At 40.3% G+C, this 24219-nt stretch overlaps 1 protein-coding gene across 1 annotated transcript in view; it reads left to right on the forward strand.

The window, feature by feature from the left end:
* Positions 1-24219, forward strand: part of LOC136873928 (transcription factor CP2) — a 524699-nt gene that overhangs the window by 478978 nt on the left and 21502 nt on the right. Inside the window, exons 13-15 of the mRNA XM_067147290.2 lie at positions 15381-15558; positions 23227-23423; positions 23502-23746. Of these exons, the coding sequence (XP_067003391.2) occupies positions 15381-15558; positions 23227-23423; positions 23502-23746 (620 nt within the window). The remainder of the gene's footprint in view (positions 1-15380; positions 15559-23226; positions 23424-23501; positions 23747-24219) is intronic.

Raw genomic sequence — 24219 nt, forward strand, 5'->3', positions numbered from 1 at the left:
AGTCGTCTTTTGCACCGTGCACAATGCATGCACCAGGCGCATGTACTCTGACAGGCCCTGCCGTAGAGAAACGGGACAAGGGTTGGACAAACAAACAAAATACCTCAAAGTAAACAATCATTAAAATGCCCGGGCAGCGCCGGGTAATATAGTTAGTCTTCCTATAAATACCAACTCTGTGTGATTACCATGACTTCATATGCACCTGATAACACAGCCCGGAGTGAATAGATTCCAAATAAATAGTTTGGTTGAAATAAGTCCACCAGTTCTCCACTTTTAAGAATATACAGGCAGACGCCGAAGGAAGGTTCTACCTCATGTTTCCTCGGTGTTCAGATACATTAGGTGGAGTTAATTTTCAAGCCGAGAGAAATATTATGCATCCACCGATTTCCTCCTGTTATAGATCCTTCAAATAACTGTAATTGTGCAAAGGTGCAGAGCATGAAGCCCGTAGAAAATAGTATTTTTCTCCGTCATTTGAAGAGTAAGCGACATTATGTACTTAACAAAAATTGCGTTTCACATATAGTCTACAGATTTACATATAATCAATAGCGTAAGAAGAAATTGAAAATAAACCTCTTCTTATCTTCCGATAAATCCGCAGTCTGTTAAGTGATTTTTAAATGATATGCGTATCAAAACGTGCTTCTGGACGATTTGACTCTAAATATAAGTATATAATCAATAGTGTAAAAAAAATTAAGAACCCTTCTTTTATTCTTAGAAACACTCAGTCTTTTCTGTGGTTTTTAAATTATATGCATATCTAAACCTGCTCCTGGACGATTTGATTCTAAATATGAAGTTTGGTAGAGATATAGTCAATAGTGTAAGAGAAAATTGAAAAAAGAAGCTCTTGTGGTCTTCCTATAAACCCCCAGTTCAGTGAATTTATGCATATCGAAACCTGCTCCTGGATAAGTAGACTCTCAATATGATGTTTGGTCGAAATATAATCAATAATGTAAGAAAAAATTGAACCATCGTTTTCTGGTCCCCTATAGACCCCTATTCTATTCTGTGATTTTTAAATGATAACTTATGCATATACAATACTGATCCTGAATATGTAGACTCTAAACATGGAATCTTCTGGTCTTCCTATAAACCACCAGTCTGTTCAGCGATTTGTAAAAGATATGCATATTGGAACATGCTCCTGAATGAGTACACTCTAAATATGACGTTTGGTCGACATATAATCATTAGTGTGAGAGAAAACTGAAAGAAAAGAAAAAAATAACATCTTCTAGTCTTCCTATAAGCCGCCAGTTTATTCAGTGATTTTTAAATGATATGCATGTCGAAACCTAATCTTGGATGAGTAGACTCTAATTATGGAGTTTGGTTGAGATCTATTAATCCGTTTACCCGTGGTGGTGGAACAGACAGACAGACAGACAGACAGACAGACAGACAGACAGACAGACAGACAGACAGACAGACAGACAGACAGACAGACAGACAGACACGAAAGCTAAAAACTACTTATTTGATCTCGGGTGACCTAAAACAGATAAACATACCAAAATTCGGTGAAATAAATAACATTATAGACAGTGGACACCCTAGAATTTTATTTATAAGATAACTGGCAGGGGGCAGTCATCAGGAAGATGAATACTGACATCTGCGAGTCGGAGCGTGGAATGTTAGACGTTTGAATCGTTGTGGTAGGTTAGAGAATCTGAAAAGGGAAATGGATAGACTAAAGTTGACGTAGTTGGTATAAGCGAAGTACGTTGACGGGAATAACAGAACTTTTGGTTAGGCGACTACAGAATTATCAACACATAACCCAACGGGGGAAATCCAAGAGTTAGTTTAATAATGAATACGAAAAATAGGACAATGGTAAGCTATATGATCAACATAGTAAACGGATTATTGTTATCAAGACAGTCACCAAGCCAATGTCCAGCTCCATAGCTAAATGGTTAGCGTGTTGGCCTTTGGTCACAGGGGTCCCGGCAGGGTCGGGAATTTTATCCATCATCGGTTAATTGCGCTAGCACGGAGGCTGGGTGTATGTGTTGTCTTCATCATCATTTCATCCTCATCACGACGCGTAGGTCGCCTAAGGGACTCACATCGAAAGACCTGTACCTGGCGAGCCGAACATGTCCTCGGACACTCCCGGCACTAAAAGCCATACGCCATTTCATTTCATTTTACCAAGCCGATGCCCAACACAAGAGTGCAGATTTATATGCCTTCTAGTTCGGCAGATGATGATGAAATCATATGTATGAAGAGATAAACGATTTAATACAGTACCTATGTAAAAGGAGACGAGAATGTAATTGTGGTGGAAGACTGGAATGCAGTGGTAGGCCAAGTAAGAGAAGGTAATGCAGTAGGAGAATTCGGACTGGTACAGAGAAATGAAAGAGGAAATCGGCTGGTAGAATTCTGCACCGATCATAATTTAGTCCTGGCTAATACTTGGTTCAGACTCTGCAAACGACGGCTGTATGCGTGAACAAGACCTGAAGACACTGGAAGGCATGAAACTGACATTATTGTGATTACGCCGAGATTCAGAAACTAGGTGTTGGATTGCAAGACCTTCCCAGGAGCAGACATGGACTCTGATCACAACTTGATGGCATGAAATGCCGTGAGAAGTTGAGGGGGAAAAAAAAAAGAGGAGGAATGCAAGGTGTGGTCGGTCACTGATTTAAAATTAAACAGAATTAAAATATTCATGAAATAAAATATTCAGTCGTCGGACTATGTACTCACACTTAGTATTTACCTAAATAATTACACGTACAACTGTTGATGGGCGCCAGCTACAAATAAATGTGACGGTAATAGAATGAGAATCTTGAATTTCTCTAGGGTGTGAAGTAATAAGCTTACTTTGACAGCATAGCATATAGGTTCCGGGAAAAGGACATTGAAGTTTGGTTTCTCCACTACAATTTGAGGTCTTTGAGTCCGGGGAATAGTGGGTTCGAATCCCGCTCTCGGCAGCCCTGAAGATGGTTTTCCGTGGTTTACCATTTTCACACCAGGTAAATGCTGGGGCTGTACCTTAATTACGGCCACGGCCGCTTCCTTCCAACTCCTAGGACTTTCCTATCCCATCGTCGCCATAAGACCTCTCTGTGTCGGTGCGACGTAAAGGCACTAGCAAAAACAATTTGAGGTTATCTGATCTAATATTGAAATAATACAATTACTTGTATTTGATACTAAACAAAATATATTCTTTAAATTTATAATTTAAATGGCAAGGTTTGTTGCGATAATATAGATGATAATATAAAATTCTGAAATTACAACTGAAAGAAACTCTAGGCATTAAATTTGAAATCCTCTTGACCGGACATTTAAAAGTTGTACAAGAAATTTATCCCTCACTGTTTCACTTGACTGTACCTTGAGCACTTTGAGTGTTATTACGACGTACTTCTTTGAATTGGTATCAGCTGTAGGTATCTCAAACCTAGTTTGGTGAAGTATCCTTTTAGTTTCAGAATCGAGATATAGCATGGCTTGAAATTATATTCACACTTCACAATCAACTTTGCAAGTAATTCACTGATAACTGTTCGTCTGTATTACGACGACTCAGTATTCGGCTGTCACCGAACTAATACAAGAACTCGACCGAACAGATATACAAAACACACTCCGAACATTTAATCTATTTGGTCACTGACGATTACGTATCCATATCACTGTTCTATCTTCAACTGACTGACTGACCAACTGTGGCCTCACTCTCCATACGACTGACTATCTCACTGTTCACCAACCGTCTCCTTCCAATTGACTCCAATTGACTATCCATCGACCAAGGCTCCATCCATCTGACCGTAACACTCTATGGCAAACCTTTCCTTCCAACTGAACTGCCGCTATAAGATACTCCTCTATATATAGACACAAGCTGTCACATGGTATAACACCCACGTCAGAGTTAAGAGTACATGATCTCACTCCCACCCAGCTCCAAAGTATTACAGTTTGTGTTGAAATAGCCTCAGGCAAAGTAGGAACTTCCTGAATTATCTCATGGTCCTAAATGCAAACAATGACAGAGCGATGACTCGACAGTTACTGTAACAGTATTACACCATGTGTTGCAATGTTTTAAAGTTATTTCACAAAATATATCCATATCTGATATTAGGCAGCAACTCTCACTCTACATTATTTCAATGCTAACACACATACATAATAAATTAAATACAATGAAGCAAACGATAATTAATACATAACGAAATCAGACTATGGAATTGAATCAAACAACAATAATAGTTATAGTAATAATAATAATAATAATAATAATAATAATAATAATAATAATAATAATAATAATAATAATAATAATAATAAGGACTAAATGAAAAGGCTGAAGGAAACACAATGGATTCGTGTGTAAGATTTTTTTTACTAGTAGTGGCTTTACGTCGCTCCGACGCAGGTAGGTCTTATGGCGACGATGGGACAGGAAGGAGCTAGGAGTGGGAAGGAAGCGGCCGTGGCCTTAATTAAGGTACAGCCCCGGCATTTGCCTGGTGTGAAAAATGGGAAACCTGCCGAGCTCGATAGCTGCAGTCGCTTAAGTGCGGCTAGTATCCAGTATTCGGGAGATAGTGGGTTCGAATCCCACTGTCGGCAGCCCTGAAGTTGGTTTTCCGTGGCTTCCCATTTCCACTCCAGGCAAATGCTGGGGCTATACCTTACTTAAGGCCACGGCCGCTTCCTTCCCATTCCTAGCCCCTTCCTGTCCGAACATCGCCATAAGATCTATCTGTGTCGGTGCGACGTAAAGCAACCTGTAAAAAAAAAAAGGGAAACCACGGAAATCCATCTTCAGGGCTGCCGACAGTGGGGTTCGAACCCACTATCTCCCGAATACTGGATACTGGCCGCAATTAAGCGATTGCAGTTATCGAGCTCGGTCGTGTAAGATGTATGATGCATTAGTTTAGTATCTCGCGCTTGAAAAAAATTACACGTATTATTTACAGAAGAATGAAATGACGAGTTGAAGCTGAGCTAAGGGAAGATTAGTTTAACTTCAGAAGAAATGTAGGAACATATAAAGCAATCCGGACTTTACGTCTAGTCTTAGAGGACCGAATTAGAAGGACGTAAGGACGTAAAAAGAATGTACTGTACATGGCATTTGTAGATCTAGAAAATGCAGTCGATAACGTTGATTGGATCAAGCTACTGTATTTGAGATTCTGAAGGTGATCGGGATCAGATACCGAAAAAAGAGGATTATCTACGATCTGTACAAAAATCAGTCTGCTGTCATAAAAATCGAGGACTATGAAAAGGAAGTAGGAATTCAGAAGGGAATGAGGCAAAACTGCAGCTCGTCCTCTCTCCTTTACATTTTTTATATATAGAACGGGCAGTAAAAGAAATCAAAGAGGAATTTGGAAGAGGAATTACAATTCGAGGAGAGGAATCAAAACTCTGAGAGTACCAATGGTATTGTCATTTTATCTGAGTTTGCAGAAGATCTAGAGAAATTGCTGAATGGTATGGGCACAGTTTTGAAGAAGGAGTACAAGATGGAAATAAATACATAAAAACTACTGTTGTAATCGTTTGTAAACTGCGCGGGATCGCCGAGCGTCATTGTGACTTGCTTTTTATCAAGGTGGCCACAGTTCGAATCCTGAACAACACATGTTTATTTATTTAATCGTATGGAGATTTTATACAATATATATAGAATACACAAGGCAGAATCTAACTTTAAAGTCCATCCTTCTCAGCCATTCAGATAAACCAGGTGTGAGAGCGAACAAATCATCAGGAGTGCCAGGGTACGAATGAAGAGTACTTTAAAGGTGTCAACAACACATGTGAAATGTTTGAAGTGAAAATCATCGACCCCTAGCTATGATTACGATGTCAGCTACAGCTTTCTTAGTTTGTAAATTATCTAAGTTACGGACATTTGTGTGAAAGGATGGAGTTCTGCCGTTGGGACTGATAGCACATCGCGTTGGTTGACCAGGATTGCTGAGAGGAGAGTCTTGTGATCGTCTCCTGCTCATGGACCATCTCTCCCGCCCGAAAAACGATGACGGATACACAATCCCTATTATCCACCTTGCCGCCTCTGGTCAAAGGCTTGTGACTGTCATGGCAGTTGACATGCTGTCCGAGATATTACGATGTCTGTGTAGCATCGTGCGGAAAAATTTAACCGCAAGTGAAAACCACTTGAGTGTTAAACACTTAAAAGCTTCTATTTCGCAAAAGAAAAATAAGGAGAAGGAGAGGAAGAACAACTTATAACTATCATAAAGTGCGTTTTGGATAATGCCACTTGGATAGTTATTTTCTGGAATGCATTGTATATGTGATAAGGGGATAAAGACTTTTAGACGTTACGTTAGTTATTTTATGCAAGATCTTCTCAACACGTGCTCCGGCCCGAAGTTATAAAATATATATACAATAGGCTGAGAAAATAGTGAACCTTAAAGAAGTTACAGCTATTGTTTTCGAGTAACATTTCTGGTACTGTCAGTTTCTATTCACTTTCTATTCACACGAGTTAGAAATAAGCACTACAGATTTTAAATAACATTCATCTGTTGTATATTTCTAGTTCTCCGAACAGGCCACGAAAATGTAAGATCTCGCTATTCATGCCTGATAGACTTCGCCCTCGGAAATCAACTTGGAAATCAACTTGGAACGGCGATTTAGACTGGTAATGAAATGTCTAACAGCCCCGCTTTCTCTGCTGTCAACCTCCTTTTTGCTCTTGCATGCTTCTAGCAACATGATTGACATGTTACTTACTAACCCCTAAAAAGACCTTCTAAAAGGTCGAGTCTCTAACATTGATATAGCCTATTTATCCTTATTTACTCCTGTTATAGCAAATTTCACTGAGGGAGGCTGTTTCTGACCCTTTTTCATTTTATTCCGAATGTAATATCGTTCATTGGTTCGTATTTATTTCTCTGAATTCACTTCAAGCCAGCCATAGAGAGACGTAGTAAGGGCTGAATGGAGTCAAGTGTTAGTTGCTAGCTAGTTGCTTTAAGTCGCACCGACACAGATAAGTCTTATGGCGACGATGGGACAAGGAAGGGCTAGGAGTGGGAAGGAAGCGGCCGTGGCCTTAGTTAAGGTACAGCCCCAGCATTTGCCTGGTGTGAAAATGGGAAAGCACGGAAAACCATTTTCAGGGCTGCCGACAGTGGGGTTCGAACCTACTATCTCCCGAATACTGGATTCTGGCCGCACTTAAGCGACTGCAGCTATCGAGCTCGGTCAAGTGTTAGTTGCGTAAATGCTGAAACCTTGCAGAAGAAAAAGCATTATTGCGATCTATGGGTATGGGTCAGATTTTCTGCACGCTAGTGTACAACTCGTGAAGTGTTCTAAATTTACTGAATTTCCTAACAGGGAATTGAACCCTCGTTCCTAGTTTATACTAGTGCGTTTATGGTGACGATGGGATAGTAAAGGAAGGAAGGATAGGAAGGAAGCGGCCGTGGCCTTAATTAAGGTACAGCCCTAGCATTTGCCTGGTGTGAAAATGAGGAAACCTCGGAAAACCATCTTCAGGGCTGGCGACAGTGCGGTTCGAACTCACTATCTCCTGAATGCAAGCCGATAGCTACGTGACCCAAACCACGCAGCCACTCTCGTTTGATTTAATTTATTCGGCCTCAGTATTTTATATTCTTTATCGATCGAACGGTGCACATTATTTGGAACTCTAGGCAGACAACACATGTTCATGAAATTTACCTCGTTCTCGCAAGTTTGAACATAGTTTTGGGAATCATAGTTGACTCTGCCGTAAGTTCAATATGCCTACCTATGTTAAAATCGATCGTAGAGTCTATTTACCGTTGTATTTTCATTTGATGTATTAGCCTGATGATGCAGTTGTCTTCATTTTTGTTGCTGTCTTGGAAGTGTCTCGCCTGTCATGTGACGACTGCAAAATGTTCACTTCTGTCACTTCCACTGAAGAGAGATATTTTCTAGGTAAAGATTATGCAAAGTTTCTAAGTACCAGCCTCTTATATTCGGCAAGAGTGTTGGACAAATACATACAAGGATTACGTTACTCATGTCTGTATGGTGTGGTGTGTGTCTGTTCAGCAGAGCGATACGATGAACCACGAGACCAAACAAATTCATCAGAGAATAGAAACTAGCCCCCTTCCCCCTAAATCTGCTGAGGAACACAATCAGCATTTGCAGTGGAAGGATTATTATTTCTCAACCTTCTTCATTTATCCAATGTTTTCATATGTTTTCCGCCTCCGTAGCGTAACGGTTAGCACTATTAGCTGCCGTCCTGGAAGGCCCGGGTTCGATCCCCAGTACTGCCAGAAATGTAAGAATGGCAGGAGGGCTGGTATGTGGTTAAAATGGTACATGCAGCTTACCTCCATCGGGAATGTGCCTGAAAAGAGTTGCACCACCTCGGGACGAGGACACGAGTTTACCTTTACATGTTTTGTTTTCCATATAAAGAGTGTTTCAAACTAAAAATGTAATAATGCAAATGTGACATCGTTTCCTCATCTTTGTGCTAATTAATGGTGTTAAATGTTGATTTAAGAGGAAATACGACTTGGCAAACATCCTCGGTATTTCTCCTTACCCCACGTCTCTAATGGACTGTAAACTAGTTCGAATTTTTGAAATTAGTTCCCAAAACAATTGTGAGATGAGAAAATAAAATTGTTTTAATTGTTTGTGAAGGTGATAAGATATGATTGACAAGAAATATCGATAATCCACGAGAGGATAAATCATTCCTGTGGCTTACTTCCAGCAAAAGAAATAAAACTATCATGATGTTTAGTCTCTAAACGACGATTGTCTGGCTGTATGGCTATTTGGTTAGCATGCTGGCCTCTGGTCCGAGGGGTCCCGGGTTCGATTCCCGACCGGGTGAGGAATTTTAACCTTAATTGTTTAATTCCGATTAACAATTAGAATTCATCACCGGTAGGGCTCCATTCTCATAGACGCGCAGGTCGCTTTTCTGGAGTCAATTCGAAAGGCCTGCACAAGTGTTGTAAAAGAATTACAAAGGGTTACAATGAAAATATTGTTTCATCTGAACAAGGGGAGGAGGATCTACATTTTTTTGGACAATTTACTAATCGATGCTGAGGTGGAACTTCCAAGATGTGCGTACCAGTTAACCACAAGAACAGATATCACATTAATAAACACTAAACATTTCATTTTCAGGAATGAGTTGTAGGAATTACTTTTTTTTTTCTATTTGTTTTACGTCGCACCGACACAGATAGGTCTTATGGCGACGATGGGATAGGAAAGGCCTAGGAATGGGAAGGAAGCGGCCGTGGCCTTAATTAAGGTACAGCTCCAGCATTTGCCTGGTGTGAAAATGGGGAAACCACGGAAAACCACCTTCAGAGCTGCCGACATTGGAGTTCGAACCCACTATCTCCCGATTACTGGATACTGGCCGCACTTAAGCGACTGCAGCTATCGAGGTCGGTGGAATGACCTTTAGTCAAGGCACGTGCTGAAGTGATATTCGTTCGCAATATGGATTTTTCTCAGCTTATTCCTTTGATTCTTTTGGAGGGAAGTTAAAACATTGCTGTCGTCTACCTCATGTTCTGATGTTAACGACTTTCATGTTCGACACGGTTTCCTGTTGTGGAGTTGTCAGCTGTTTTAATTAGTATATTCTCCTCATCAAGTTGAAAATCAAAAACGAGCACTCCATTTCCGTTATTTATTTTGGAGTATTTCATACGTTTAACGCAATGTATATTTAGTGAACTTAATGTAAAGATCTTTCGCTCCCCACTTGCGATCATTTTCGAACCGGAGGTTGTGCACACCTTGTCATATGTATTTACTCGACATGAAAAAAAAAAAAAAAAAAAGTACTGTATAGTAAGCGAGAGCCGGCCCCTTGGTGTAGGGGCAGCGTGCCTGCCTCTCGCCCGGAGGCCCCGGGTTCGATTCCCGGCCAGATCAGGGATTTTTCTCTCGACCTGAGGGCTGGTTCGAGGTCCACTCAGCCTACGTGATTAGAATTGAGGAACTATCTGACGGTGAGATGGCGGCCCCGGTCTCGAAAGTCCAGAATAACGGCCGAGAGGATGCGTCGTGCTGACCACACGGTCCCTCGGAATCTGCAGGCCTTCGGGCTGAGCAGCGGTCGCTGGGCAGGCCAAAGCCCTTTCAAGGGCGTTAAGTACCAAGTTCCGATTCAGCACTAGGGAGCTCAGGTATCAAGAAAAGGTTCGCGTACTATACTGATACAATATTTATAGAAAAATGTCTCCAGAGGAGCTTGATAGCCAAGCGACCGCCGTTTGAAACCCGGTCGATGCTTGTGGGGGTTTTAGAAATGAAAAGTAAAGCCCATCTATTTCGGATTCCACGTAAACGTAAGAGGTCCCGTGGCTATGATGTAAATGTAGTCTTCATGCCAAGTTTCTTAATCAAGCGATAATTTTGGCTCATTTTTATTCTTATCTCCTTCATATTACTACTGGGATTATTTAGGGTAATACGAACGTGCATTATTTAACCAGTTAATTTCAGTTTCGTTTGTTGACCTCCATCTGCGACGTGGATTAAAGCACGTTGCATGTTTATTGTGAATGAGGCAAAGGGGCGGGGTATTCGCTATATCGGATTTTACTGTGTCTGTAACGATTGGTTATTCTTGATTCTCGTAATTCTTCTTTTCCGCTCGTTAGAAGCCGTCCGTGCGATGTGGTAAACATGCTGTATAGCGAGTGTGTTGGAAAAAATAAAATAAACAGCAAGACGGAGTTGCATTGACTGTACGTAATGGCAGTCGTCCATCGTTCGCTACAAAGCCGAACGGCGCCGGAATTATCCGAGCAAGAGGCCACAGCAAGGGAACAACTGGTTTGTGCCAGTTTCATGCCAGTTCAGCCAGTTGGAAGCCGTTCTAAGCTATAACAACCATTGGGCTCGTTGTCTCTGTTATTCCAAGGCTTAGTGTTGTGGTGTGTGGCAGTGAAACTTTTCTCTTACGTATATGTATCAATTAAGTTTTAGTGGTTTGATTACTCGAAAATTGACGAGTGTAAGAAAAATTGCACATTTAGTGGATGCATATGTATAGATTCATCTCATCTGAGTGCTACGCCCAGAAACAAGAAATACTGATCCCTTACTACTACTTAACAGTGGCAACATCGAATGATTGTCGGTGGCTTACGAAGTCTTCTTCCTACAAGAAAACGTTTTCATTTTCTGTTTGCTTTTCGAAGCATCAACAGGAGTGAGAAATCTTCAAAACTGAGACGCTACATCGTTAACAACTGGGAATGCTGGTTCGAGTCCCCTTCCTTGGCAAGGCTGGCGCTGCTATCCAGGACTGCTGTTTCGTCCGTCAGGATCATTTCGTTAGCTGACAAGCAATTAAACCGTCCCGCAACAAAAAGAAGAGGGCCCGGCCTATTGTTGTGGTTATTAGACGGACCCAAGAACGACATCTCGACGGCGGTTGTTATTGAGGGAGGCAGGCGTTACCGGTATGCGGCAGGCCTCACATAATAAACTATACGTACACCTCTGACAAGTGCTGCTCAAATTATTTTATGAAGAATTCTGAACGCTCCGGGCTACGCAAGACGTGGTGATTCGATCGACAGTGCATTGCATTGCTGGGTCCGGGTAAATCTCGAAATAAGCACGTGACGTTTGGATCTGGAAAATCCAAACTAGGAAGAGTATGTGTAAATTTTTCATGATTTTATACGCCGCTGGTATTGTGGTCAGATTTACGTGATTTAAAAGAAATAATGCCATTTTTGGATTGGTAACGTGTAGAAGAAACTTTTGCGTGATTTTATTGAATAGGCATACAGAGTGTCGTTTTTCATCAAGGTGTCAAAAATCTTTTAGTCTTCCATCGAAAGAAAAAACGTTCAAGATTTAGATGAACTTCTCGTATAAGACTAGTAGTTAAACACATCTAAAATAATAATAACAATAATAATACCGTAATGAGAAACTCTTGATGTCAAATGGTCGAATGACAGTCACTCAATAGAGACCTCTGTTTTTTGTTTTAAACGTGAATAAAGGAAGGATCCAACCTATCGTCATGTTGGTGTTGGTGAATACGGTCACGATAGCAGACCATGACTATGTTGTCAACGCACGATTCTATCACATCTTATCAAGTGCTTCAAATGGGCGTCGCCTGGAGTTGAGGTTGCTGGGCAAGCGGGTTGCCGTCACTCTTCGCCGGCCTAGGACGAGTAGCTACGGAGATCGCCGCATTGTTTACTATCTGAAGCAACGACCTGGACGAACACCCATCCGTAGACGTGGAAGGCTACGGACAATTGCACTGTAAGATTTATTTATTTTAAACATATGATGTGACCTTGACACAGTCCTAGTTTTTCGACAGGATAAGACCGTTAGGCGATCATCTCCTAAGATTCAGATTCCAGGATTGAATTTCAGAAGTTAAGTTTTAGTTGATCTGTGCCGAGATATTTATGAGAACAAGGAATGGTACACTAAGAAACTTCGGTGTTTCTTACGGGGGCTATTAGCGGTAGTCTCGGTTTTTGTATTTCAATTATTTGTTTCATCTTCTGTAACATTTAAGTAAATGGTACAGAGAGGCTTAGATTTCTGTTATAGGTACGCTAGTATTTGGCAAAGTAACCATATGAAAATGTTCGAAATAGCGTTAAACTTTGTTGTAAAACCATGATGGAATTGAATCGAAAGTTTTATACTTTCTTTGTAGCCAGTACTAGATGCTCTCACGTAACGTGAGGAGCACCAGTAATGCAAACTTAGCTGCATTTGCACTGCCTATAGTATTGGATTCAGTATAGTTGTTTATTTCATGTGCAGTATCTATCAGAATCAAGAAATGAAATACCAGTACTCTCTTTCATATTTATACTAAAGTTATCCCTCTTCTTCTAATATTAATCTGAAGGTGGGTGTATTGTATTTAAAATATCTTACCCTCTGAATAATCCTTAACTAGAATTCACATAAAGTAAACAAGAGTAGTACTTTGCCAAGTTTAGTATAGCGTTTATGCAAAAATTCAGTTACTGCAGCAGTTTTTCAGTGCAGACATCTCACTTTCTACCCTAAACTTGTGTGTTAGTAGTTAAATGACTGCTTTCTGGGTGGTCTGTGTTTAATTCTTGTCTTTGCTCTTTGTTGCAATAGTCTAGAATAGAGTTTGGTGTAGCGCTACTCTAGAATCGAGTTGACGTAGCACTTTAGAAGATGTCTCCCATGAAGGAGTCTGCGTGGTCTGTGTTTAATTCATGTCTCTGCTCTTTGTTGTGGTAGTCTAGAATAGAGTTGATGTAGCACTTTAGAAGATGTCTCCCAAGTCTGTTCACAAAACGTGACACAAACAGCATTCTGCTTATACCCAGTATAGCCCACGGTATGTGGCTTTTGAACAGGACTTAGGTTTATGGAATTTAGGCCTAAACTTGTTACACAGTTCGTAATCAGGCAACAACTTCTGCCAGTCATTGGTGTTCGCATACGGCGGTGATCATTGTCTGTTTAAAGCAGGAGGTAACATTGTTCAGGTCTGCAGCATTTCTTTAGCCACACATGGATGGTACTAAATGAGCAACAGTTTAGTATACCCATGTCAGAGGATGAAGATTCTGAAACATATCAATATTTTTGAAGCACCTTGGCCTAGAATTTTTTTTTTTTATCTTCCTAGTCATAATAAAGCATACAGTCATAGTGTTTTTAATTTTATTTTTTGAAAGGCTAATAGATAGGCCTACATATACAGTAGGCCTATTTATTATCCCTAATACCAATTAGTCCAATGTGTACTTGAGTTTCATTTTTGTAAAACCATTTTCATTCAAACACTCGTGCTTTGTTTGCAGTTTTGTTTCCTTCAATTTCATAAACTTGAGTGTTTCATATTTAAAACCTATTGACAATCTATTTTACAATCGGGAGTTTCTCTTTCACTTGCCTCTATGATTTACAGATAGGAGGTGCAACTTAAGGGCAAGTTTCCCGTAGAAAAATGGCATTTGTGTCTTTATTTTCACTCTCACTCTTGTAGACTTCAGTGAACAATGGTTAAACCATTCCCAAAGAGACAGTGGAAATTCCCTGACATCTTGGCCAACATTGTAAAACCGTTAGACAAAGAATATTTATTCTAGACTGTAAAGAGTTTCTTGTAGGAAAATTCACTTCAGTGAAGCAATTTGTTTATCGATACATTTTGTCTCAACATTTTAATTGCAATCCCCAACTAAGAGTGGGAAACCATCTTTTACGAGGGAACAGGAAGGATTGCAACAAGTCATCAATGTTAAAGGGGCTGCCTAATCAGTGTGGTAAAGGAATACGTGGGCTCAGTTCTCCATAACTGGAGGTAGGATAGGAGAGTTCCATTTGTAGTGAGGGATATGGCCAGCTTGTACCAGAAATGAGTACTGGGTTGATTATCATCATCAGTGTTCAGAGTCCTAAATATTATCACTGGCAGTTGGTGTTAAATGTCAAACACAGCATTTTACTAATACAGTCTTATTTCATCCATTTCATATGTATAGGACTCAACTAGGATGTATAAGAAGCAAGAAAAACTCTTTCAAAAAGGAAAGCAATGTTACCTCCTCTATAAAGATCAGTTCAGTTGAAATGGAAGAAAATTTTGTTATCAACCTAACCTTGTCATGGCTGTACGGTTTGCAGACTTAGCCTTTGTGTATTCTTATTGACTTACGACATATGTACATGTAATATATTTGCTTGTGTGCATTATTACAGCGTGGTTTCACTTAAGTCTGACATGTAATAGCAGATTTCAAGAAGGGAGCAAAATTGTGTAAATACAATGCAAACACCGAAGAATACGGTTATACTAATGCGTACATCAAAATAAAGGCAGAAATATATAACATTAAATCAAGCGAGAGTGAAAGAGAGAGAGTGTTTATTTCCTCAATTCCTCACTGATATTCAAAACAGACTTATGATTATCTTGATTGATCATTTACGTAGGTAAGGGAACCTCCATTATTAATAATTATATTGAGGTTAGTTTTTTTGATGTTCATGTCTTGTGATTTCACTATGTAACTAGCCAAGTTAGCAGCAGTGATGAGCCATTAATAAAAGAGAATAGGGCAGCGATACGGTATTTGCTTTTTAATTTTATAGCCTTATGTACCGAGTACTATATGTTTTCCCATTTTCACATCAGGCAAATGCTGGAGTTGTATCTTACTTAAGGCCAATTTAGCTTCCCTCCCACACCTAGCCCTTTCCTATCCCATCGTTACCATAAGACCTATCTGTGTCAATGCCACTTAAAAAGAAAGGAAAATTTTTGTTTTTGTTTACAGTGTTGCCCAAGGGCGCACGAGTACCACTCCTACCAATGGAGCGAACCTGAATCCGGTCTCTGTGGCTCCTAAAGAGGAATCAAAGCCTGTGGTTTCTAGCTTGGTGTCTCTTACACCACCTGCAGTGAATCCAGTGCTCCCAGAACATTCAGCTCTCCCTAGTTCTCAGGAGGTTCCGGTATGTATGTGGCTTTTGGTGATAAGAACACTTGACCATATACTGTATTTACCTGATTGTAAGCTTTTTATTTTTTACTACTTTCTTGGTTCAAACAATGCCCCTTGGCTTAAAATTCATACTGTTAACGTCTGGTAAAGTAGATCCTTTATCGATAAAATAGGAAAAGTTCCAAACTATAATGCCCGAAACCACCAAAAGTAAGTTTTTCCATCATGTAGGCAGGCACAGGCCCAATTTCATTGACAGTTGTTAAATATATATACTATTAATATCAAGTTGTTTGTTAACTTAGTGTTAAAAGTTTAACAGGGTGTTAAGAATCTTGCGTTTCTTCAAACTTTCCATGAGAAACGTTGGTTAACACATTAACTCTTCTGAGAGTTACGAACAGTGGTAATCTAGAAGGCAGTGGGCAGAACCAAGCCAGTTTTTTTAATGTGGTTCAATACGATCTTGTTTTAATACAGCTGTAACATATGGCTTGTGAAGTCATGTAAACAGTTTGTCTCAACATTTGAATTGCAATCCCCAACTAATAATGGGAAAAATCTTTTACAAGGTAACAAGAAGAATTGCAACAACTATCCAGGTATTTAATTGATCAGTGTACCAGGAAAGGTGCTCACTGGAGTGTGCAGTTAATGGTTGAGAGTAAGGTGGAAGAAAACTAGTGTGGTTTCAGAGCACAAAGGGGTTGTCAGGATCATATTTTCAGAATGTGTCAGGTATTTTAAAAATGCTACGAGAGGAATAGACAGTTATGTTTTTTTTTTTTAGGTCTAAGGAAGTCATATGGCAGACTACCGAAGAAAAAGATGTTAGCAGCACTGGGAAATTATGGGATGACGGTTCCAATTTCTTTGCAGTAATTTAAGAAAAGGCTAGGAAGACAACAGATAGGGAATCTGCCACCTGGGCTACCACCCTAAATGCTGATCAGTAGTGATTGATTGAAAAGCAATTAAAGGCAGTTTATGTTGACAATTGGGCAGCAGTGAGAATTGATGTTAGAATTAATTCTTGGTTGAAGGTACTTACAGGGGTTAAATAAGGCTGTAATCTTTCACCTTTGTTGTTCATTGTTTACATGGATTATCTACTGAAATATATACAGTTGTTGGAAATAAGGTAAGCAGTTTGGCCTGTGCCAATTACTTGGTCTTCATGGCAGACTGTGCTGAAAGCCTGCAATCTAATATCTTGGAACTAGAAAATACATGCAATGAGTTTAATATGAAAATTAACCATTCCAGGACTAAAGTAGTGTCAGTAGTGAGAAAAAAATGAGAAGTGAATATCAGGTTGGGAATACAAAATGGAACAGGTAGATCATTTCAAGTATTTAGAATGTATATTCTCGCAGGATGGTACTATAGTAAGTGAGACTGAATCAGGGTGCAGCAATGCTAATGAGAGAGCTTGCAGTTGTGATCAACGGTATTCTGTTGGAAAGAAGTCGACTCTTGGAACAAAACTATCTTTACGCCAGTCTGTTTTCAGACCAATTTTGCTTTACAGGAGTGAAAGCTGGACGGACGCAGGATATCTTATTCATAATTTAGAAATAAGACATGAAAATAGCGAGAATCAGTGCTGGTACAAACAGGTGGGAACATTTGGAGGAGGGTACTTGGAATGAGGAAATTAAGGCTAAGCTAGGAATGAACTCTGTTGATGAAGCTGTAAGCATAAACTGGCTTCGGCACTGGGGTCATGTGAGGTAAATGGAAGGGGATAGATTACCTAGGGGAATAATGGACTCGGTCGGGTGAGGGGGTAAGAGAAGCAGAGGGAGACCAAGACGATGGTTAGACTTAGGTTCTAATAATTTAAAGATACGAGATATGGAACTAAATGAGACCACAGAGATGGGCACAAATAGAGTATGGAGGTGGTATTTAGTAAATTCACAGAGGCTTGCAGACTAAAGGCTGATAGGCATAACAATCTATAATAAAAATGTGTTTTGTTCATATACTGTATTTACTTGCATATCAGTCACACCTAATTTTTTTGAATGAATATTCGCATACATTTTTGCGCGGATTAAGAGCCGCACATCCAGTTGGTGTGCTTGTCGCAAGAATGTGCGTTTTTCTGTAACAAACGGGAAGGGCTACTTCAAAAAACATATCAGACGTAAGGCTTTTCAGGTGTTTGCTCTATTAACCAGCGTTTCATCTTAGGTCTGACACTAGACTCATCAGAGTGGGATGTGTCCGACCCTACCCACTGACGCTGGGGTGTATGAAGGTGAACTTATCAAAAGCCCTTAAAAGAGGCACAGTCTGATAACTGCATACGGGAGATAAACTTCTGCGCACAGTCTGAACTCAACCATGTGGAGCTTGTTAGTAAATATTTCTCATGGGGAAAGTTAAATTCGAGCTAAACGTGGTGAATTTCGCAGGGAAAAAATAAGGAAGTAGCGAGTCGTGAGTTTTCTGTTTTGTTCTGTTCTGTTGGAAATTGGAGAAAGCAGAACGTTCATGGCCCAAAACAGCACAAGTTGAGGAAGTGTTACTGGAATGGGCGAGAGAGATCACGAATTGTTACAACTAAAATCACAGGAAATTGTGAGATCCCGCGATATTCTGGAAAACTTATTCAAGGCAAGTTGCAAGTGGATTACTTGGTTTATGCGGCATAATAACCTATCATCGCTGTGGAAATGTCTTTGTGCCAGAAAAATGCCTAATGACTGCTCCTATAAAGTTAGACTTTCACAGGCATGTGGTCAGGTTTAAGCAGCAGAACTCATATCTTCTCTCGCAGATTGGCAATGCTGACCAAACCCTTGAGTGTTTTCACATGGCAAGGAACACTACTGCTTTTTTACAAGGGAGTGGCAAGTCTTCTAATTAAAACTACCGGCAACGAAAAGTTACGTTGTACGGTGATGTTGGTCATTACTCCTGACGGCCGTAAACTGCCTCCATACGTTATATTTTAACGCAAAACATTACTGAAGAACTTCAAATTCCCGACTGGTATCCATGAGTCAAAACATGTGCAGTACGTATGTGTAGGCCTGCTTACTTCATTCGATTAACTGCTTGTATCCATCGCCTCCTTTGGTCCACTTCTATCACTTGTTTTGGAAAACAATAACATTGTACTTCACTTCCTGTATTTGCATAAGTATTGGAACATATTCTGACAACACAACAGTTGCGTTTACTTGACTTCCTTTTCTCTGCCATTATCATCAGAGTAACTACACGCTCAGTCATAACAGAACAGCTACTGCAAGTCTGGAGTCTGCCTCACGTGTTGCTCTCCGCCCAGCCGCTAGAGCAACATGCACGGTGCCTATAGAGGTGAACAATTGCACAGTCAATATCCTTCCTATCATTTATTTCAAATGTGTTCAAATATTTATTTATATGCCAGGAGAATCTACTGTATATTCTAACTTTAAGTTCTCCAAAGGAAAAGAGCGCTCTTGAAAACGAACCCAGGAAAGATTAAAAAAATCGGTTTATGATCAGAATCAAGTACATTATGAACAGTAAAATCAAATGGTCTCAACTCCTTTTTCACCCCACCTCCGTTAAGTTGATTTCCTCCCTCCCCCCCAAAAAAAGATGGCATGTTTCTTTGTTTAGATGTTAATTTTTATGTTTAAATGTTCATGTCTGTTACCTTCAGTTTTGTAATATAAGTATCACCATAAAAAGAATTCACATTTTTTTCACTTCCTTTCACACTCCCCACCTTAAGTGAACTTTCTGGGGAAAAAAAACTTGTTTCTTCATTAGTAAAGGATCTTCTAAAAACCAGTTATCACGACTGTAACATCTTCAGTTTTTGAAATATGTGTTCTCATAAAAGAAATTCAACTCCTTTTCACCCCTGCCCGCCAAGATGATTTTTACCCCAAAATGCATTTTTCTTTGTTTTTAAAGGAGATCCAAATAAGTTACCAATTTTCACGTCTGTAACAACTGAAGTTTTTATTAGATATAGGTATCCTCATACAATTAATTCAATTTTTCACATCTTTCACCCCCCCTTCATTGGATTTTCCGAAATCAAAGGAATACAGGTTTCTTTACTTTTAAAGCAGATTCCAAATACCAATTTTCATGTCTGCAACATCTTTTGTTTTTGAAATAATAGTATCTTCATACAAATAATTCAACTAATTTTTCAATCCCCCCCTTTAGGTGGATTTCCAAAAACAAAAAATGTGTATTTCTTTATTTCTAAAGGAGATTCCAAATACGGTATTTACGTCTGTAACATCTTCAGTATCCTATTAAAAAAAATTCAACCCCATTTTCAGTGATTTTTACCCCCACCCAAGTGTTTTTTTCTGAAAACAAAAAATACATTTTTCTTTTTAATAGAGATAAAAAAATACAATTTTTCACTTCTGTAATGTTAAGTTTTTGAGATATACTGTAGACATGCTCATTTTAAAATTTCACCCCCGCCCCCCCTTTAGTTCCCCTTAAGTGGAATTTCCGACAACAAATCACCTATGTTTCTATACTTTTACAGGAGATTCCAAATACTAATTTTTACGTCTGTAACATTTGGACATAATAAATTTATAATGTCCAATAACGGACCATTATATTGGTATTATAAATTTACTCATTCGGGACAAATATTTTAAACTCCCTATGGGAATCAACATTTGTATTATCTGATAGCCAGGCAGGCATCAATTTTTTGGAAATGAGACATAGCTCTCATAGTGCATTGGCACTGCTGGTGGCTTCAAGTAGCTTATGCAGTGGCCTCCACGGTATGCACTAGCCTTGCGTCTTGGGTGGTGTGTTAAGTCCCAACTGATGAGCATAACTTAGCACATGAGGGCGAAACGCAGGCAACCAAGAATGAGTTAGCTGGAAAATTTATGATGTCCAATAACGGACCATTATATTGGTATTATTAATGATGAATGAGTCGGTCAGTCTGTCAGGACATGTTCTCTTTTATATACTGTATAGATTTTTTCCTAAGCTTTTTAAATGTAAACATTCTAGCTCCTCTGCAATTGAAAGGCCTACAGTTTTGGTAAATTACAAATAAATTACAAATAAATAGCCTGTATGTACAGTTTCAAACTTTCTTTATTTTTTGTACGTTTGTAAATAGGTTAAAATCTTTTGTTTGTGGCCGGTAAAATACACTGACAGACAGAGCAAATGCAACACCAAGAAGGAGTGGTCAGAACTTTATGCCAATTGCAGGGTAGACTGACGTCACTGAGGTATGCTCATGATGTGAAATGCGCCGCTGTGCTGCGCACGTAGCGAACGATAAATGGGACACGGCGTTGGCGAATGGCCCACTCTGTACCGTGATTTCTCAGCCGACAGTCATTGTAGAACGTGTTGTCGTGTGCCACAGGACACGTGTATAGCTAAGAATGCCAGGCCGCCGTCAACGGAGGCATTTCCAGCAAACAGACGACTTTACGAGGAGTATGGTGATCGGGCTGAGAAGGGCAGGTTGATCGCTTCGTCAAATCGCAGCCGATACCCATAGGGATGTGTCCACGGTGCAGCGCCTGTGGCGAAGATGGTTGGCGCAGGGACATGTGGCACGTGCGAGGGGTCCAGGCGCAGCCCGAGTGAAGTCAGCACGCGAGGATCGGCGCATCCGCCGCCAAGCGGTGGCAGCCCCGCACGCCACGTCAACCGCCATTCTTCAGCATGTGCAAGACACCCTGGCTGTTCCAATATCGACCAGAACAATTTCCCGTCGATTGGTTGAAGGAGGCCTGCACTCCCGGCGTCCGCTCAGAAGACTACCATTGACTCCACAGCATAGACGTGCACGCCTGGCATGGTGCCGGGCTAGAGCGACTTGGATGAGGGAATGGCGGAACGTTGTGTTCTCCGATGAGTCACGCTTCTGTTCTGTCAGTGATAGTCACCGCAGACGAGTGTGGCGTCGGCGTGGAGAAAGGTCAAATCCGGCAGTAACTGGGGAGCCCCCTACCGCTAGACAACGCGGCATCATGGTTTGGGGCGCTATTGCGATGATTCCACGTCACCTCTAGTGCGTATTCAAGGCACGTTAAATGCCCACCGCTACGTGCAGCATGTGCTGCGGCCGGTGGCACTCCCGTACCTTCAGGGGCTGCCCAATGCTCTGTTTCAGCAGGATAATGCCCGCCCACACACTGCTCGCATCTCCCAACAGGCTCTACGAGGTGTACAGATGCTTCCGTGGCCAGCGAACTCTCCGGATCTCTCACCAATCGAACACGTGTGGGATCTCATTGGACGCCGTTTGCAAACTCTGCCCCAGCCTCGTACGGACGACCAACTGTGGCAAATGGTTGACAGAGAATGGAGAACCACCCCTCAGGACACCATCCGCACTCTTATTGACTCTGTACCTCGACGTGTTTCTGCGTGCATCGCCGCTCGCGGTGGTCCTACATCCTACTGAGTCGATGCCGTGCGCATTGTGTAACCTGCATATCGGTTTGAAATAAACATCAATTATTCATCCGTGCCGTCTCTGTTTTTTCCCCAACTTTCATCCCTTTCGAACCACTCCTCCTTGGTGTTGCATTGTCACTGTCAGTCAGTGTATTTCGTGAGATAAGTTCAACAACACAGGTAGCGTTAGGCCTACTATTTTCATACAGTATGCACTACTGTGTTACTGATAAATTTTGTGTTTTATTGACAATGCCGTATCAGTAACGTGTCAGTCATAAATGCGTGGCACACTGCCATCTCAGCACGGGATGCGTTCAAGCTCACAGTGGCCTTCACGAAAACACGCGAGAAAGAGAAGGCTGAATCACAGAGTTGGCATGCAAACAAGCTGACGCAGGAACACAGCGTGCACATCTTCTACTAGTTCATCCGGCTGACTACAAATTTGACGTCAGATTTGCAGTTTAGAGAAATAAATACACGATTGAAATTAATCGCACTCGCCTTTAATCGTGATGATGTTCAAGTAAGCTGTCAAAACATGTCGTCCTTTGAGCACGTTCCCTGAGTAATGTTTTAAGTTTCGACTATTATTTTGGCATTTAGTACAGTTATTATTGTTTTAAAGGCACATGGTAACTTGTTTCAAGGGCTAAATATTATAAAATTGCAGTTAATATTTCCACAGCACGTGATGTACAAAGTGACTTGACGTCGTCATTCATAACGATAGACCATTAAATTTCATCACAGCCTTCAGTGAAGCTGTATTAAAATCACTGCTCATTTTAACTATGGTTTTACACAATATTTGCCTTGCTTAATTTGACAGTGGATGTACCAGTCTCTGGCCGTGATATAATGATGTACTAGTCAAAAGCTGTACTGGCAATTGAGCGGCATCTCTTTGTTATTATGTAAATATCTCTGCAATAATATTTTTAATGGTTGTAGGTCTCTTAAAAATTTTGTCTGAAAATTTTCCTCATAACAACCGCACCCCCTATTTTTGGAGCTTAAAATTGGTATAAAAAGTGTGGCCGGTGTGCGAATAAATTTGGAATACTCTGTTAAGTGTGCGGAGAGGAATTGAAATAGAATTGAAATAAAATGTTATAGCCGAAGCATATTCATTTCTTGTAAAGTGGGATAAGAATGTTCCACAGACTTATTATTGCTGATTGACAAGAAGCAAATTAATGTCTATGAGATGGTGGAAGTGAATTAATTGTGTACTTAACATTTTGTGTTGCAGTTATATCTACAACCTCTCGCCAGTGAAGCATCTTCGCAGCAGACAGCCCAATGGTTACAGACTCATCGTTTTAGTTCTTACTTGCGTACGTTTGCCAGTTTCTCGGGGGCAGATTTGTTACGTCTTTCACGTGATGATCTGATTCAGATTTGTGGCTTGCCAGATGGTATTCGCCTCTACAATGCATTGCATTCAAAGTAAGAATTAGATTTTGATAAGTTACACTTTTCTCTGCCCTAGCTTGGTTGTATTATAATACTTATTTTGTTTGACAGGACTATTGCCCCTCGCCTTACCATGTACCTATGTGTGGAGCAGAGCTCTGTTTATCATGCTCTCTACCTAGACAGCCTCTCGTGTGCAGAGATGGCCGGTAAATTGGCTCTCTTGCTTGGGGTCGTACCAGATCAGGTCCGTGACGTGTATCTGCAAGGACCTAATGGCATCCACGTTCTCATTACCGATGAAGTGGTGCGGAACTTCAAGGATGAAGCCATGTTCACTATTGAAATTTTGCAAGGTATGTTTAGTAATTTGTTTTCATCAAGGTGAGGGTGAAAATACGCAGTGGTTTTAAGTTCAAGTAAATCTTATGGCAAGTACAGTAAGTTGCTCACAGTATATTAAAAAAATGCCAGTATGCTTTGGTAGTACAGTATGTAATGTTGTGTATTGTTTATACTAAACTAAACTAAACTAAACTAAACTAAATGAATTGCCTTGTTTGAGAGCTTTTGAAACCACAGCATTATAGTGACATCGATCTCCAGAGTCAATGACTAAAGACAGTCAACCATATGGCTGAAATTACTGTGATTTACTGTTATAACTAGAAACTGCATACAGTAATAGGCACAATATCTATGGTTTATTTTTACAAATATAATGCAAACAATTTAATGTATGTTAATTTCAGGATCTTAAGTTTGTATACTAGAAAGATAATTTTGCCTTCGTTTGCCTATTTTAAGGTATAATGTCCATTTGCTTCTT

The sequence above is a fragment of the Anabrus simplex genome, chromosome 5 (genome assembly GCF_040414725.1).
Source record: "Anabrus simplex isolate iqAnaSimp1 chromosome 5, ASM4041472v1, whole genome shotgun sequence".
NCBI classification, from domain to species: Eukaryota; Metazoa; Arthropoda; class Insecta; order Orthoptera; family Tettigoniidae; genus Anabrus; species Anabrus simplex.